General features: G+C 44.2%; 1 protein-coding gene across 9 annotated transcripts in view; it reads right to left on the reverse strand.

Annotated features, from left to right (window-relative positions):
* Positions 1 to 3,269: 3,269 nt before the first annotated feature.
* The window catches only part of LOC119728719 (soluble scavenger receptor cysteine-rich domain-containing protein SSC5D-like), a 58,198-nt gene continuing 42,530 nt past the window's right edge, over positions 3,270 to 18,937 (reverse strand). For 3 of the 9 annotated variants that reach the window (XM_038201059.1, XM_038201061.1, XM_038201060.1), the window contains exons 8-12: positions 18,188 to 18,688; positions 8,900 to 9,079; positions 8,424 to 8,468; positions 7,256 to 7,385; positions 3,270 to 6,554 (exon numbers count right to left, since the gene is read on the reverse strand). In XM_038201059.1, the coding sequence (XP_038056987.1) occupies positions 5,918 to 6,554; positions 7,256 to 7,385; positions 8,424 to 8,468; positions 8,900 to 9,079; positions 18,188 to 18,688 (1,493 nt within the window). In that variant the 3' untranslated portion in view covers positions 3,270 to 5,917. The remainder of the gene's footprint in view (positions 6,555 to 7,255; positions 7,386 to 8,423; positions 8,469 to 8,899; positions 9,080 to 18,187; positions 18,689 to 18,937) is intronic. The other 6 variants (XR_005271134.1, XM_038201064.1, XR_005271133.1 and 3 more) reach the window with 6 other exon arrangements.

Raw genomic sequence — 18,937 nt, forward strand, 5'->3', positions numbered from 1 at the left:
TATTTAAAAAACCCATTATGGCTTGTACTATTAATTTTTAGGATAAAGTTGGGAACTCTCAAATACAACAGCCCATGAGTATAACTTTTTGACTTAGGAGCCATTTTGTCTATTGTAGAATTTTTTTTTTATATTTCAGATTGCTCAGACAAAATGAAGTGCCGGTCGCCACAAAAATTTTAAAAAATAAAAAAAATTACTAGTCAAAATCGCTTTTTGCTTTAAAATCCAGTAATCAAAATCAAATTGACATCTCATAATTATGTTAATAATGCTGGTTTCTGCTACAAAATGTTGATCGAAACTAATAAAGAAGATTCAAGATTTCAACCGCAAACTAACAAATTACACTCTCATAATATTATAACTTTAATACCAATACAGGTTATATACGCTAACGTGGTTAACATCCACCCAAACTACTATCTCATTTCTTTTTAATGCCCCAAATCTGACAATTAAAAAAAACATTCACAGTTTAAAACTTAACAGTTTACAACCTTAAAATGTGCAGCTGAGGATATACAAACGCAAGCAGCAAATGATAATAAAGCCTTTACACACATAACAAATGGTTTCAGGGGAGTAACTGAATTAGATAACTGTTTCTATAACAATCTACAAATTTTTTTTGGACCTACTTACCTTAACAAAACACAGTAAATATCACTATATGCATTGAATCATAGTATTGGTACAAATATACTTGCAAAAAATAAAATCAGGAAAAATCACAGTGGTGTTGATTTACATATGATGTAATCAAGCGAAAAAAGGCTAAAACATAACATTAAACAGATCTCTTCCACTAAAATGACAAAACAAAAACCAGGACAAGAATGTTCAAGAAGGGTAACGACATCCACATTCAATATTTGCTCTCAACTTCCACAAAAACGTTTCCATCCCCCTTTTGTTATGGCAGGAGGCATTGATGAGGGGTTGACCGCATGTCACAAGTTTCATGTCCATATTCCTTTCTTCAACATAGAGCAAACCAGTACATGAATACATGTACTATTGAATTTGCCGTATTTAAAAAAAAACACCCCAAAACACCAACTTGAACGATATGGGTTCCGTTTATACAGGGTGTTTAAAAAAAAAGTTACTCCTACTTTTTATACAGGGTTAATATGGCCAGACTATATCTTTACTAGCAAAAAGCGTGGTGTCATCTTGAAGCAGAAGCTACATGCTTTTCAATATCTCAGTTGACCTTCAGGGGTCACGTATCATTGAGCACCAGTATCTTGAAAATGTGGTGCAAAATTGGGGTTGGTTCACTTTCATGTCGAACAAAATCAGCACAGTGTGCTGGAGGACATTCGAGATGTTCTGACAAGAGCATTAAAAAATGCAAGACTCAGGTACTTGTTGATTCGTTTCACTCTAAAAGGGTCGGGGGGGGGGGACGACGAGGGGGGGGGCGGAGTCCGTCTCCCCCCCCCCCCTAAAAGATGGTAAAAATAACCCGGCCCTTTTAGGGTTAATTAACCTTTAGCGGTAGAATCGCATCAACGCAGCTTGTGAAATATTGTCCAATTACCAATGGATGCGGAACGCGCAAAATTTGAGACAAAAAAACTTACGAACAAGAATTCCATAGGGTTGTCTAAGGGGGTTGGCAAACAGCGATAGGTCAATTTTATTAATGAGTGAAACATTTTTAAGCATAAGTTTCTGATTTTCCCTCACTTGCCAAGGCACTCTCCTGGTCTCCCCTCTCCAAACACAGTTGACATCGACGCCGCATGTTGTCCACAGCTCACGGTATCTGGATCTTCTCACAAAATATCCACTTCGCACCAAAGCCAGTTACGCAAATCCTGCATGTTGCGCAGTAGGGTGCTGAACACTTTGTTCTTCAAATGACCCCCCCCCCCCCCAAAAAAAAGTCACATGGCATGAGGTCTGGTGGCCTGGGGACTACCGGGGTGGCAAAGTCTCGTTTGTGAAAGCATTCCCACAGGCGATTTCGAACAGCAAGGAAATGGTGGGCTGGTGTGCCATCTTGAGCCCACCACAGATAAACTGAAGATTACATTTTCCTGGTGTTGCAAGTGGAAAGTTGAACTAGTACTCATGAATAAAATTCAAGATTATACAAGAACCTGAGTCTTCTTCAATTTTTTAAGTGGTTGTGCTCTTTCATCTTGAATGTCCTCCAGCACACTGTGTCGATATTGTTTGACATGAAAGTGAACCAACCCCAATTTTGCACCATGTTTTCAAGACAATGGTGCTCAATAATGCATGACCCTGGAAAGTAACCAAGGTATCATTGAAAAGCATGTAGCTTTTGCATTAAGATGACACCCTACTTTCTGCTGGTAAACATATATTCTGGCCGTATTAACCCTTTAAATTAGGATTATCTTTTTTTTTAAAAACACCCAGTATATTAAAAGGGAAATACATTTGTGATGGCCGGTTTTAAACAAGTACGTGGATAATCTGTGAACAAGCCCATACCCGGTTTTAAAAGTACTTGTTTAATGCCGGCAAAGCACATATTTATTCCTGTACCTTTCGGTCAAAAAATCAAAACAAGTCACAAATTATAAATTTCCAACGATTTTCTTCAACAAGTTTACTTCATGTTTTGTGAAACACCCCTCCAGCTTTATGGTATGTGCCTCACGTGAGTAGTACTAAAAATTTCTTTATATGGGCCTTATTCACAAGTCGACCATATTGAATGTAAAGTGAGGTAAAATCTTCATTTTTACCCCTCAGCCGAGAGGCTCGAGGGGTATTGTCATCGCCTAGGGCTTCCGTCCGTCCGTCCGTATGTCTGTGCGTTCTGACCATACCACCCTTGTGGGGTGATGTTCCTTTCAGGACACATCACCCCACTTTTTTCACAAAAGAAAAACATCACCCCAGAAGGGAATCTTTAGAAAAAGGGATAATGGGAACACAATGCTATCACCCCACAATTCCGTCTGGCTGGAACGTCCGTCCGTCCGGGCAGCTTAGTTTCCGGATGATAACTTGAGTTAGAAATGTTGTTTGGGGTTGTAACTTCGGTAGGGGGTTGGCCTTGGGAGTAGGCAAGTTGGGATTGGTTTTGAGGTCAAAAGGTCAAAGGTCAAGGTCACCGTGGTGAGTTAAAGGTAAATGGTTTCTGGATGATAACTTGAGTTAGAAAGGAGATTTTGATGTCTAACTTTGGTAGGGGGTTGCCCTTGGGAGTAGGCAAGTTGGGATTGGTTTTGAGGTCAAAAGGTCAAAGGTCAAGGTCACCGTGGTGAGTTAAATGTAAATGGTTTCCGGATGATAACTTGAGTTAGAAATGAGATTTTGGTGTCTGACTTAGGTAGGGGGTTGCCCTTGGGTACAGGCAAGTTGGGACTGGTTCTGGGGTCAAAGGCCAAAGGTCAAGTTCACCATGTTGAGTTGAAGGTTAATGGTTGTCGGATGATAACTTGACTCTGGCTGAGGGGTTTCAACAGCAACGCTGTTATTTTTAGAACTTGCGAAGAGAAATGAAAGTAATGACAAAGTTAATGACGCATTATACCAGTCTGCTCTAATGAATAATGTACAATTTGTGATTAAATATACCCTAATGTTTAAGTCACAAAAAACGAAAGTGAGGCTAGAATGTATAAATAATCTGGCATCCTCCCATGCAACAATTTTGCACACCCCCTAGGGAGTTAGGGTTAATAAAATACATTCAGGGAACCCGACCAAAATGGCTTTCTCGTGAATAAGTCCATGGAGATTCGCACACGCGTGGTGCATACTGCACAATGTGGCGCAGAACAAAGCAGTGCCGGGGAAAAGTGTATAAAACCAGTTGGTGTTTTATCAACCATTTAAAACCACCTATGTGACAGGCTCTTGACCAGTAGGAATGGGTAAACTGTCTTGAGTGTATATGAATTTCCTTTTGATGAATACTTAAATGACCACCACCACAGTTTGAAAGATAATGTACTAACAATGTTGGGAAACTTGTAACAGTATCCCATATAATAACTTGTGCTTAGACACGGTCTTACATTGGCATACTCATCCATCATCAGGTCATGCGACACACCTTCAACTTCATAGGATGTTGTGAATACATCTCTCCTTTACTCCAACACATCCTAAGGTAAGACAATCACAGTCTGTTTTTGTCAGTTGGATTTTGTGTCAGGAAGATTTGATATTGGGTACAGCACTGAGTATGCGAATAGCAAAAAAACAAAACAAAACCAACAATAACAAATGTCTTCAAAAGAATACAACTTTAAAATGTATTCTGCGATAAACTTTAGATTGTACACTACTATTGGTGCTTCTCATAGCGTACAACCTATAAATATAACATTAAAATTGCCTTAAATGATTTTAGTAAAAATATATGTCTACGCATTATTTACAATTAATTTACACTATATATATCAGTCATATTTTCATTTGTAATCAATTGTAGTGTGAGTAGTACAGCAGCATATAATGAGTAAATTAAAACTGGGCATTAATTACAACAGATTTTGTTTAAAACGATGTCTGAAAAACTTGAATTGATTGGGAGCAGGCAAGGATCGGGATCCATGAGTATGGGACAAAGAAGTAACTCTCAACCAAAACTAAAGAGGCACAAGACAAACCACCAAATTAAGACAGGTTGATTAATTGTTTTTAGTTGCTGATTATCAAAAGATATTGTTGCTATAACTACATGAATCATTCAAGGTTATGGGTGATAGCAATGTACATGAAAGGTGACTGATTTTACAGGATTAATGATAAAAGCCTTTACCAAGCTGATGAAATGGTCCATTACCTTTTAAGCCAGGAATATCACCACAACTCACCAGAACATGTAAAGCATTTCTTCAGATGTTCACAGGCAGTTGTTAAATTTAGACCTTTGAAGTTATCAAAGGAAATGTTAGACATTGTCCAATCATTAATTTCTTAAATTTCCCCCCAAAAATATTAAGAACAACAAAACAAAACAATAATAAGTTTGCCAAGTCGCATCTTATGCCGAGTCAATTTGTCATTTAGTATAAAAAACGCACATGATCAATTTGGACAAGATTGAAATTTTCAATCCAATTAACCATTTCTGGTCAAGGAGATAATGAGCTGCATAAAAAGTGACTGACAGAAAGGGGAAAGATTAGCAAAAATGAAACATATCATGCAACTGTTTCCAGTTAATTTGCACTATTTAATGTTTATGCAAGTGAGTACTGTTTCAACATGACACCTTTATTAGAAAAAATGCAGCCTTAAGCAGTGGCGGCGCCAGACTCTAAAATTTGGGGGGAAATTGGGGGGCAAGGAAATATTTTTGGGAGCAGTCAAAATAAAATCTGATGATATCCAAAATCTAATGGAAAAGTAAGAAAGAGCCCAATAAAATAGCAACCTAAAAGCCTGTGTATGCATGCGCATGCCCATTGTCAATGGTCCCGAAAAAAGCCACTAGAGCTGCAACTCAGAAGTGTAGTCATTTTTATGAATGAGAAATGGTATCAAAACGCAGAATGGTGTACCATCCACAGACGATTCCAGGTTAAATGATTTGTTACATAACATATTACAATGCAGCAGCGTAGCCAGGGTTCTCACCCTAGGGGGGTGTGTGGGAGTGGCTTGAGGTTACAATGGGGAGGGGGGGGGGCCGACACCATCTTCCTATGGAGGTGCTGTTCATAACCTTTATCGTGGTAAATGTTAGACAATAACTACAGCTATTTCCTTTCCACGGACGTTAAAATAAACAGCCACTCGCAAAAAGAAAGGGTTTTGGCGAAAAATACCCACAAAATCGCGGAAAAAGGGGACTTTAATTGCTGATTTGAAAAGGTTGAGCAACTTATTTTGGAAACTGTTTGCCTAAAATGGCATCATAAATTCAAGATGGCTGCTGCATTTGCATTTCATCAAATAATAAATGAAGCATTTAGTTTTCAAAGACGCTGAGCCGTGAGGAAATGCTCTGGCCAATACGCCTCGAAGAGTACCCTCTCTGGCTGGGATTAGATAAAGTATCTGACTGATCCTCGCTAATGAGGGCGGCATTGGACCCAGTATCTGGACTATCCGGTGGGGGCTGATCAGAACGCGCTACTGGGATGGTAGGTTGAAGGTAGAGCGGAGGTGGCACTGGTGCAAGGGGCACTGGGTTGCTAGGGGTGATTTCAGTGTTAGTACCTCCAACTGGAGGTGGGGGAGGGGCCACAGGGGGAGCAGGGGGAGGAGTACGGGGAGGGTATTCAGCCAGCAGTCCCCCCGTGGGAGTTGAGTAGACAAACGGACGGTAGACACTTACATCAGAATCATGAACAGGGTTCTCCATGACTGGGGTGCCCTCCACATTGGCCTCTGGGTTAGCAATGCCATTCTCCATGCCGTGGGCATCTGAGTCCGGTAGGGGTGAAGTCTCCTCGGGCGCTGGCACTTCCAAATCCTGTTCTGCCACAGGGTTGGCAACTTCATCTGGCTCGCCATTTTCTGAGTCAATGTTGATGAGGAATTGGTTGTCATCCATGCTATTGGTATCACCCATGCCAGCATCTGGCTGGTCTATAGACTTGGAGCTGCCAACAGATACAAATTGTTTTAACAAAATATTACAATTTCTCAAAGTCAGTCAATATTTTAGATGATGGTATATACATGTAAAATAGGTAAATCTTTTGTTAAAACAACAGCTAACACCATACCAGCACACATCTAGCACATGAACCAACCCAAGTTGCAAGCATCAATGTTCAATCTCTTCAGGCCATTATTGTGGCAAGCGGCATTTACATGATGACCTAGCAATCAGCAATTTTGGGTGAATGTTGGGTCTGATTTATGAAAATACCATTAACTCAATAGGTAATTTTCAAAAACCCTTTCTGAATCCACCAAAATTACCAGTTAATTGTTATGGAATCAAGTCCCATGTATTGAGTACCAATAGCCTAGCTGTACCTTATGCCTACTCTGTTCAGCCACGTATTAAAAACAAAGGGGAGGGGCCCAAGAAAAAGGATCACTTCTCGTACATCATTTCAACTCTTCCACAACCTGCACACATACTAACACACTCTGTGATTCTTTGTGTACTTACCAATTTTTCCATACGTTGTTATTTTTTGTGTATTTTCAACATTTTATGTTTTGTATAGGATCGTTCCTGTTTTTGTTGATGATGGGGTGGTGGAGGGGAGGGGAACAGTGTACCTTCCCAACTTCCTGAGCTGGGTCAAAGCCTATAAATTGAATATTAGTAGAAACCATTCCGACAAACCTGGTGTCAGCCTCCATCTTCACATTGGCAGGTGCAGATTCCCCAGAGCGCTTGGCCCCAGAACTGCAACACATCATCATGCAGGTGATGACAAACACAGTCAGACAGATCAATACCAAGACAACAACACCTTTAAAAAAGGTCAAAGTTCAATGGTCATTTAAATTGTGAAAGGCCAACCCAATTTAAGCATCAGGTACTGCACGAAAGAAAAATATCATCAGACTTGTTGTGACTATAGGCTACTGGTTTCACTCCACCAAATGTGGCTCACAGAAAATAACACAGCATCAGACAGAAAAAGCACCAGAAAAAGCGCTCAGGAGCAGGTTTTTTTCACTGGAAATGAAAGATTACGACCTCTAGGACAATTTTCTTTTGAATATTACCAGAGATAGCCGTATCATTTTTTTTACATCCCCCCCCCCCCAAACCACCCCTTAACCAAATGTCAATCTCTTGGTCGAGGCCTAAATGTAGCCCCCCACCTTTATGGGAAATAGGCCCACAAGTTTGGGCTTTTTGTTAACCCTAAAAGCGATGGCTTCTAAAAAAAATTTTTTCGCAACCTGAGCTGTTATGACTTTTTAGCCTCGAGCTTTGCGCATCTTTTGATACCAAAAACATAAAAATTGGACCACGGGTTGCCGCGTAGTGAAAAATTGTCATGAATAATTAATTAGCCATAATTCCAAAACCTACTAACCTATAGTCATGAATTTTCTCGATCTTCAGAAATATGTATACAATCTGTCCCAAGTGTAGGCCGCAAGGACCTCTTATTCAAACTTACCTGTGGGATCACAAAATATTAAAGAGCTTGCATGCAGGAATTTACAGCTTTTTGGTGGTTTGCACCCTACATATCCTGCAGTTCTGAAGAGCATGTGACCTTGTCAAATGTCAATCTAAATTGTTCCTGATTTAAATCACAACCAAAATTCACCCAAGTCTATGAAATAAAATGACATTACCAAGGCAGTCTACATCTGTTGTAGGGCTGATAGTATGGAGTTTCAACCTTTCTAGTTATGAATTTTGACTAACTGCATACTTGCTTGTGTCTCCCTGCACTGGAGATTCTACTTCTAAAGTTATGGAATTTTAGATTATGCTCAGTCCTTACAGCAAGCGTGCAATTGCTTAGATTATAACTTAGCTAACTTACACAGGATCACCACGGTGAAGATTGGTAATGGGGAACTTCCATCGTCTATTCAAATAAGGAAAAGTATAAACTGCAGGTAAGACAATGTTGAAGTGAAAAAAGTCAACACGAATCTGTTTGAGGAATGCTTCAGATATATACGTTTGTTTTTAAAATCAAAGTCGCAGTCATAGTGACGGATACCATTGCTTCATTCCAGCTACAAATGTTTAATGCATACTAAGCAAAGTTTAAATATCTATTTGGTGCTACTTAATTGGTAGGAATTGCTACAAAATAATTAAGCCTGATGTTTATGCATAGTTAAAACAACTTAAAATAATAGTGTTCTTTAAGGACAAGTGAAATACATTCATTTTTGATTTTCCACCTGTTAGTTTATGTGGTTTGAATGAAATTTAAATGGGCTGAATAAATGTCACAATCTTTCGAAGTGTACCAATACAAAATTTTAGAAACAGGCCTTTCAACTGTACCTTGGCATTCCAAGTTTCTATCAAATCTCCCAGTAGATTGACACATGTAAACTCGCCCTCCAACTGGTCGGTAGCCCGCTCTGCAATCTAGTAAGTAGTCGTCTCCCTCGTACACGTAAGGTACAATGGCATCGGTGGAAGCAATGTTGGGAACATTTGGGACCAGACAGTGAGCTTTGTCTGAAAGAAAGTCACCTTATCTTCAGTATTCAGACTAGATCATTAGTATTGGAACCTATAAGTCAAGTTTCATCTTCCAATTAAAAACGAGAGTTAACTCTACAAGTAAAAGGTGAAAAAATGGCAGTGACCAACTAATAATCAAAAGCTTTTAACTTTAACTGTTGTGGAACTGAACGTTGGTGCTAGGACTGTATGAGGGAGTGAAATAGAGACAGTGTCAGGGATTTCAGTTTTTCAATTAAGCACAATCTTGTGAACTTTTTGACTTTAGATGTAGTGTCTAAATTTCACCTAAAAATTAGATTTTGTTTTTAATTGCTATTTTTCAAGCAGCAACAAAAGTTGTCACTTTGAAAGAGACATCAACCCCAAACAAATTGGCCGCCATTAAGTTACAGAAAAATTACCTCACAAATTGTTATTTATTTGTGGCCCAACAATTAATGGAGTTCTCACAGGATGGACTGGTTCCCGCCCTCTGTTACAGTCGATACCATTGGGACTGGGAATCAGTCTTCTCATAGTAGGCCCGACAACCAATTTTTAGCAATCGTAAAAGGGTCTTAAAACAGCTACAGTTGGATAGATCTCATTGAGTGCTTTTCAAAAATGTATAACTTTATAGGATTTCAATTAGCCGTTTTTGAGTTACGATTAAAAAAAAAGTGCCAAATATTGACTATTTTTGGATAAAATAGTTGATTTTTATGAAAAGTAATTAATTACGACTTTTGTGACGCTATATATTCCCCCCCCACAGAAGTGTGGTTGGGGTCTACGAACGAATACTTACCTGTAGAGCAACACTACTTATGCATATTCCCCCTACCGGCAGGTATTTTCGCTAAGAGTTATATACAATAGCGCCCTCCGGCGCCCTACCCATAACACCCCGCGGCATGCGTGCCTCGTGAGCGTCCTCTTTTCTCGAGCGCTAAGTCGGAATACAACAAAGTACCCAAGGCATCGAGAAGAGTGGGGTAGGAGGGAGGGATGCTCTACAGGTAAGTATTCGTTCGTAGACCCCAACCACACTTCTGTGGGGGGGGAGTCTACTTCACTCTACTTACCTGTAGAGCAACACTACTTATGCATAGACTAGCACCGTCAAGGAGGTGGGCCATGCGAGATGCTATTGCTTACTCACAGGGGCATGGAACATGGAATGTAACCCCAGATGGCTCCCACTGTTCCGTCCAAAGGCGGACAGGGAAAAAACCAAGAACTGTACATGTAAAGGATATTAATTACCCTCACATGTTAATCGAGATGTCAGCCCTCGTTAGGGGGAACGTCTCATAATGTAAAGTATTATATAATAATAAATATAATATATAATACAGCTGAATCCTGCAAAGAAGAGTACTGTTAGTACACGACACTTCTTAAAGCAAGTTCTAAAACACTTCAAACCAAGCCCATGCACAAGGTAAACTGTATAAAAAGAAGGTAACTTGTCCAAGACCAATGACCTTATTACAAGAGTGTTTAGCTATACATTTATATTCAATACAATGTAATGTATAATGTAAATAGCCAGGATGAGGAGACTCACCTATTCTAGGGAAGCCCCGGGTAGGAGAGGATCCTGTGGACCTGATGATGCTCGGCTCGCCGCCTTCAGCACCACTCTCCCGGCTCTGCCTTCCGTCTGGAGGACATCCTTCAAATAGCACTCTGTAAAGGTGTTGGGGGTTTTCCAACACGCTGCCTGTGTGATATCTTTAATAGAAACACCCTTAAAAAAGGCCCAGGAAGTAGAAGCTGCCCTGACCTCATGTGCATGGACTGACCCAACGGAATCTGTTGTTGGTGAGTCTATTGCTGATTTGATGGCCGTAACCAACCAGCGGGAAATTGTATCACGCGAGGCCGGTCGGTATGGTGGAGTCGTTGTTATAAACAGCTGTGAATGGCCGCTTCGGAGCGTTTTAGTTCTATCAATGTACCACTTCAGGGCTCTGACCGGACACCAAAGTCTGTCACCAGAGACAGACGAAAAGGATTTGATGTCCGGCACAAAAATGTCAGGAGGTGAAAATGATTCTGACTGATTTTTGGTCAGAAAACCTGTTTTAGGAACCAGGCGAACACCCCCTGGTTCCCACCGGATATGACCTGTCTCCACCGTAAGCGAATGCAGCTCGCTACGTCTTCTAGACGTAGCCACTGCTAATAGAAATGACACTTTAACCGACAGCTGCAACAAGGTTGAGCTGCCCATTGGTTCAAACGGGGGTCTCGATAAGGCTGATAAGACAGCAAAGAGATCCCACGATGGTAATAGCCTACGTGTCGGGGGGCGTGACACAAACATCCCCTTGATAAGTTGGCTAAGATTCTGATTATCTGACACAGAGGAACCGTCAGAGAAACCTCCATGAATAGCCGCTATAGCCGAACGATAATTCTTAACTGTGGCTGTAGCAAGATCACTGTCAAAGAGGCCTACTAGGAAGTCTGCAATCTCTCCTATAGAAGTATCGGAGGGACGCAGAGACCTGGCTCTACACCATCTGTAAAAATGGTGTAATCTACTGTTATAAATTTTCCTGGTAGACTCCCGCCGGCTGCAGGCTGCAATGGCCGCAGCTCGTTCAGAAAGGCCCGCCGTGCGGAAGGATTGCTTGATAATACCCAGCACGTCAGGTGGAGATCCTCCGGGGCCGGGTGAAGAAAACCCGAGCTGGGCTGGAACAGTATGTCTGCCCTCTTCGGAAGAATCACCGGGCGGTGAACCAAGAGCTTGATGAGTCTCGGGAACCAAGGTTGGCGTGGCCAAAATGGAGCTATGAGGAGGATCTTGCACTCCTCCTGTTCCACTTTGGTCAGTACTCGCGGTATGAGGGAGAACGGGGGAAAGGCGTACGCAAGTAGTCTGTCCCACCGTATTGCCAGTGCGTCTGTCTGCCATGCGCAAGGGTCGTTGTGTCTTGCGCAGTATACCGGTAACTGGTGGTTGTTTCGAGAGGCAAACAGGTCGACATGAGGCCGATCGATCAACAGAAAAAGTGATTGGACAACCTGCGGACGCAGTGTCCATTCCGTCGGAACGACCCACCCCCTGGAGAGAGCGTCGGCTGTGACGTTCTCCTCGCCTGGGAGATGAGTTGCCACGAGTGTTACTCCGTGGTCCATACACCAGTGGAAGAGATTCTACGTGAGCGCGCATAGTTGGGCGGATCGCGTGCCTCCCTGTCGATTGATGTAGGCCACTACTGTGGCATTGTCGCAACGAATGTTGACTACCTGGTTTGTCACTGATGCTTGAAAACGTTGGAGAGCATTGATGACTGCCAACATCTCCAGCACATTTATGTGCTTCGAGCACTCTTTGGGCCCCCACCGACCCGCTACTTGGCGCGGGTGGAGGGTGGCCCCCCAGCCAAAAAGTGACGCGTCTGTCGTGATGGTCACTGACGGCCTGGGATTGTGAAAAGCGTGCCCCTCCGTGAGATTGGCATTGTCGAGCCACCAACGGAGGTGCGGTATTAGCCAAGGTGTGGTCGGCACCAGATGACGTATGTGATGACGACTGGGCCGATAGAAGGACAGCAGATGTAATTGGATGGGACGCATCCTTAGTCTGCAAAAGTTCACCACATCTACCATACTGGCCATAAGACCGAGCAACCTTAGCCAGGCTTGCGCTGGGGCCATGGTCGTCGGGAGAAACAGAGACACACACTGTTGGAGATTTACAATTCGTTCCTCCGTAGGCCGAACCAATCCCCTCTGGAGATCGAGTGACGCTCCCAGAAAGATTGGGAATTGGGATGGATGTGGATGGGATTTCTCGGCGTTGATAATAAACCCGAGATCCGCCGCTAGATGCCAAGTCAGATTGAGTGCCGCCGACGCGGCCGTCTGAGATTGAGCAAGAATGATCCAATCGTCCAGATACATGAAGATCATCACACCTTGTTTTCTTAATGCGGCCCCGATTGTCTTCACCACACGCGTGAAGACTCGGGGTGAGGTGGCTAGACCAAACGGAAGAACCATGAACTCGTACTGGACGTTCTCGTACTGAAAACGAAGAAACTTCCAGTGGTCTGGTCTGACAGGAATGTGTAGATACGCATCTTTCAGATCGAGACTGGCTCCCCATGCAGGTGTACGAATCGATTGGAGTATGATGTTGAGCGTATCCATGCGAAAACGTCTTGGCCGAATAAATTTGTTGAGGGGTTTTAGATTTAAAATCGGGCGCCACATGCCGGCCTCCTTCTTGGGTACCAGAAAGAAGGTCGACATGAAGCCCGACCGCGTCTCCCCCGGAGGGAGCGGGCGAATTGCCCGTTTCCCGAGGAGGGAACTGATCTCCCCTTCGAGGGAGAGACGTTTGGTAGGATCGGACGGAACTACCGTCGGTCGAACGACCATGTCCGACGGGGGGGCGCTCGAGAACTCGAGTGCGTAGCCGCACCCGATCGTGTCGAGCACCCACCGGTCGGACGTAATTAAACCCCAGGACCCCGCAAAGTCTCGGAGACGGCCTCCCACGGGTCCGACGGCGGGAGGCCGCCACGAGTCTACTAAGTCACTTGCGCCAGCCCCCGGGATAGCGGGGGGCCGGTGCCCGGAAACCACGACCGGATTGGGGCCGTTGTTGTCCAGAGAACGTGCGGGCCTGCGTGGCGCGCGCACCGGAAGAATTGTCCGTGCGGCCACGAAAACCACCGCGACCAGATTTCAGAGGTTTGCGGCGGGGAATGACAAATGTTTTGCCCTTACCACGCTGTTGTTTGGACGCCGGTGCTGGAGGCTTCTTGAAGTTGATTTTCTCCGTAGCCTTCAGACGTTTGGCCTCATCTCGCATCTGATCTTCGAATTTCCCGTCAAAAAGATCCGTGCCCGTCAGGGGGAGATCTTCAAGTCTTTTTCGAGCACCCTGCGACGGGAGGAACAGTGCATCGAGCACGTTACCCCGGCGGGTGGACGTTGATAGGGCCGACACTCGTGCGAATTGATCAAGCACTGAGCGTAGACCATGGTCAAGGCAATGAAGGGCCGCAGTCAGCATATCCGCTGGAATCGGCGAGTCCTCTTCATAGCCCACGGCTAAATATTCAGTAAGAAGAAGTAAGAAAGACGTTGACCGCGAGCCAAAACGTGAAGCTGTGTCTATCTTCTTCAAAACGTCTTCAAGTTTACAACGTGATTTGTCCGCAAAGGGTCGCTTGGAAGACGAACCACTCTCATCGGCCGCAAGTTTATCTTTTGCTGCGTCGGGGAGAGTAGGCGGAGTGAAAAACTTCGCAAAATCTTCAGCTGGGAAACGAAAATAATCTCGTTCCCGTCTGAGAAACGGACGCCATCTATCCGTTGACATGATGTTGTTGATATGTTCCACGCATACTTGATCTAAAGGAAGTATGGGGAATATTTTATCACTGCTAGATGTGGAGCCCGTCCTTCGCTTGAAAGATTTATGATCGGGCGGAGGGGGCTCATCAGCGGAGGGTAGATGAAGTACTCGTATCATATCCCTCTGTACTAAACGGAGCTCCGTCTCAGAGATAGACAGCCGTTGTAATCGGTCTGGTTCCTCGTCGTCATCGGATGACTCAGCCGATTGTGAGGGCCGAGTTGACTCCGGTGAACGAACGTCGTCTGGAGGGGCGAGTTGTACCGAGCCACGCGCTAGCGGCTGGACAACTTCCTCAGAGCCATACTGCATGGATGGATGAATGCTCAATACAGGCGGGGATCCCAGCGTACACGGTAGATCCCGCGGCCTCTGATCCACCCAACCGTGGCTCACGGCCGATGCATGCGAGACACTCGCTGCAGGCCGGGCCTCCGGTGTACGGTCAACCACGTGTGGTATATCCCGTTGTGCCTGGGCCACCCAACCGTGGCCAACGAACGACGATTGTGAAGTTCTCACCGCAGGCGGGGACGCGGGAGCACGACTAATTGTGTGCGGTATGTCCCTTTGTTCCCGGGCCACCCAAGCGTGACCGGTGACTGAAGACTGCGATGCGGGCCCAACAACCGATGGCTGTGGGCCGTAGTCCACCGCTGCAGGGGGCCCCCCAATGGGGCCCGCCCGGCGGCCTGCAGACATAGCCGATAGCGTATCAGAAATCGACTGGAAAGCCTGCAGGAAATCTGCTCTGGAAACCGCGTCCTCCCCCCGGGAGCGTTTGCCCCGGCGGGACCGGTCAGAGGAGTCGTCCGACTCCGAAGAAGAACGGCGTGATCGACGTGTAGCCTTCTTCTTACTCTTCTTCTTCTTAGAAGAACGGCCCCGAGGTGTGTCCGAAGAAAAATCGGAAGACACCTGGGACACCGGGACCCCCGAACAACGGAAAAATTCCGATGATGAGGGTAGTCCCTCTGAGCGAGATGGCACGGGGGCCGTCGGCCCGGGATCCCCCCGGGCGATCGGCTCCGTATCGCTCATAATGCACCCGGCCGACAGCGCCTCAGGCCCCGTGGGCTGAGCGAGCACTGAACGGGCCGGTAGCCCGCGCAATAGCCCATCCCGACAACCAGTGGTGTTCGGCACTGTGTCAGGAGGACACGGGTGACTAGCGCCCACCGAAGTGTGACGGCTAGCCCCCTCGGGCTGCCCCGTGATCGGGGGAGGGCCAGGTGCCACAGCGGCGCTCGTTGCCGAGCCACGCTTGCCCTGACGGCCCTTCTTAGGCTTTGCTCCGGCACAGGAGATATGTTTTGGAGGAACCTTGCCGGAGTGTGCCCTTAGTTTGGGTGTTTCGCCTGAGTTGACCGGAGAAGGTGACCGAGGCCCCCTTAACTGATCGGCGGAACTGCCAACTCCCCCAGCCGACTGTGGCTGAGGGTGTCGGACGAGAGACTGCTGCCGCGGTAACGACGTAGCGTTAACGGCAGAGTCCCCCGAGGACTCGGTCCGTCCCGTGGGAGAGGAATTCCCCCCGGTTAGTGACAGATCGGCCCTCCCCAAACGCTTCATAATTATGAAATAAACGAAACCAAGAAGATGATGAAAACTCTACAAACTAATGAATACTAAATCTTTTATTAAATACTTCTCTTAAACGCAAAAAAGGGTAGTAAATGACGAGGCAAACAGCGAGCTATTTCACGCACGTCCTACCCGACCTGCCGCTAAGAGAAAAGAGGACGCTCACGAGGCACGCATGCCGCGGGGTGTTATGGGTAGGGCGCCGGAGGGCGCTATTGTATATAACTCTTAGCGAAAATACCTGCCGGTAGGGGGAATATGCATAAGTAGTGTTGCTCTACAGGTAAGTAGAGTGAAGTAGACTCAAATTTATAGCAACTTGAAGGTTTTAAAGTATTTTTTGTACAATCTATGAAGGATGAGCATGCAATTTTGAGAGTAAAACACCAACAGAAAATTCCTGTTTTTTTAAAATAGCGCGTCAAAATCCCACCATTGTTCATTTTTGTACAAAAAAGTATATTAAAAACTCACTTTACAGTCATTTTTCTGAAATAATGCCATTTTTACTGGACAATAACTTTAGAAATTAATGCATTCTTTATTCTATTTTCGCAGAACTGAAAGGTTCTACAGGGTTTTGTCATCTACGAAGTTTCACAGTCACTGGTTACACATTTTGTGAGATACAGGACCACAAAATCAGAGTTTAAGGGAAATCAGAGTTTTAGGGAAAATCTTAAACCTGAAATTTGGCTGGTGTGTTCCTCTAGTTATAAACAACTCCACCACTAATATTTATTTGAAACTGGCTTATATTGTACTAATTATGTATGTAAATGTATGCAAATGACCTTTAATGCCCTAATTAATATTCAAAACTGCCATAACTTTTTCAAATAATTTTCATCGGTTTCATTTAAAAAAACAATGACATACGATGATGTTCATTGTAGACTCCCTTATTTTATCTGCTTATGATTATCGACTGGTGTGATGATAGTTCTGGAGAAGTTTAAGAAGTCTAAGTAGTGTTTTTTGTGAGATGATTTAAGGAAACACTATGATGAAATGCACTAGGCTTATTGTGTAGCCCACGATGCATGGCATGCATAGTGTAACCATGTGCAGTACTTGTGCACAGTCGGTGCAGTTTAGAGTGGATTGCTATGTGTACATGAATTTCGATGACAATGTTTCGATGACAATTTTATTGGATCTTTCGAAGGTTTTAATCATTAGGAGCGGATTCTTACGTGAAACGTAATTTTTCCTTATGAAGTTTTTATAAATTGGAGATTTGTGTTGTGCATCTAGGAACGGATTTGAGTGCATGGGTGCTGTAACACTGCACACTCTTTGTGGACCTCGTAACAATAGAGGTCCACAGGGTGCAGGAAGTGTGAACGTTTTTGGACTTACCCACGTCCACACAACGTTTGCCCCTCTGTGAAAAAGCCTTTTTAGAGGCATTTTTGGGGTTAGCAAACTGAAGAGGAACAGTGTACAAAACCATGATCAAAAGTTTGGGTTGAAAAAGTGTTCACAGTGCACCTAAAATTGTTTTTCTCTTTTTTTTTTATTAACTGCATGAATACAAAGGAATGTCCACATGAGGTATGGAAGGTATGTGTGGGTGTGCCAAATTCCATGGGGCTACTGATCCAAAAACATCAGTAAGCAAATTAATCTGCTCAGCCATAATCAGTTCAGCAACAGTCACAAATTAAGTCATATACACTGCATGGCATTTTGCTTGGTCTCCTTTTTTTTTTATTTAGTATTTCCTGTGCTGAGCAACGTCTGTTGCTTAGCAGCATATGAAATTGTTACCTCATGCTGTCAACTCAACAACACCAGGCAGTAATGTACCACCCTATGTGTTCCAGTATGAGTCCATTTGTAGGTTCAAACCCCTTATAATAGGGCCATTAGAAATAGTATGTTTATGGAATACGTATAGGGCTCAGAAAAACTTGCTTTTTAAATCACCATTTTGTGAGGTTATTTCACGAAACCCACATACATACAGTATGTTAACATTTTCATGTGCAATGCACATTGCCCAAAGTGTGCCAGATGAGGTAGATGTGCCAGACAGCATGAGGTAACATACGCATGCAAAATGGTGATTTAACGTACACTATTTTCTGATTGGCATACATATCCCGCACGCATACTATTTCTTATGGTGATTTTAAGTAAGGTACCTCTCAAGGTTGCAGAGATGGAGTAAGTACGGTTGAGAGCAGTGGCATTGACCGTGTCCCTCTTCTCCATGATGGAGCCAGCTACACTTCCATCTTCAAGATTCCATCTCATCCAAAGTGTGGCTTCCTCGTCTGATGAGATTACATCGCTGAACACCAGTGGTGAGGTCTGGAAGCGGATTCCCATCACATCCCCAGGACCAAAAGGAAGCCAGTCATCCCTGTTGAGTGAAACTGATGCAATCCCCGGGTGTGCTCCTTCTAGAGCGGCCCTGGCAGATAAGCTGTACAGCCACTCATCTGTGTCTGGATTGTGATTAGGTTGCCATATACTGACTTCCAATGCATGGTCGCCAGCAGAAAAATAACTAATGTTGGTCAAGAAACCACTGCAGTTGAAGGGATTGCCAGTGTTGATGAGAAGAATGTCAGTCATTGTCTCGCTACCCGTTCTGTTTTCCAGAGGAGCCCCCTGATAAGCAGGACACATCATGACCGTATCTGTATCAGACAAATGCACAAATCGAGCAATGACATAGTTTGTGTGGTCAAAAAAGTTAGTTAGTAATGAACATTGAGTGTTCTTGTTATGCCTGCTTGTCATGCCTGATAGTATGTTCACCAAATGTAAAACATGCCACTCGGCATAGCTACTAGACCCTCCAAGTAGCTCAATAGTGTAGAATTTAGTACTGGCTGAATGTGATCTGAAAGGAAAAGAAACTATAGAGGGACTAACATAAGGTTAAT

The sequence above is a fragment of the Patiria miniata genome, unplaced genomic scaffold, assembly GCF_015706575.1.
Source record: "Patiria miniata isolate m_02_andy unplaced genomic scaffold, ASM1570657v1 HiC_scaffold_20, whole genome shotgun sequence".
NCBI classification, from domain to species: Eukaryota; Metazoa; Echinodermata; class Asteroidea; order Valvatida; family Asterinidae; genus Patiria; species Patiria miniata.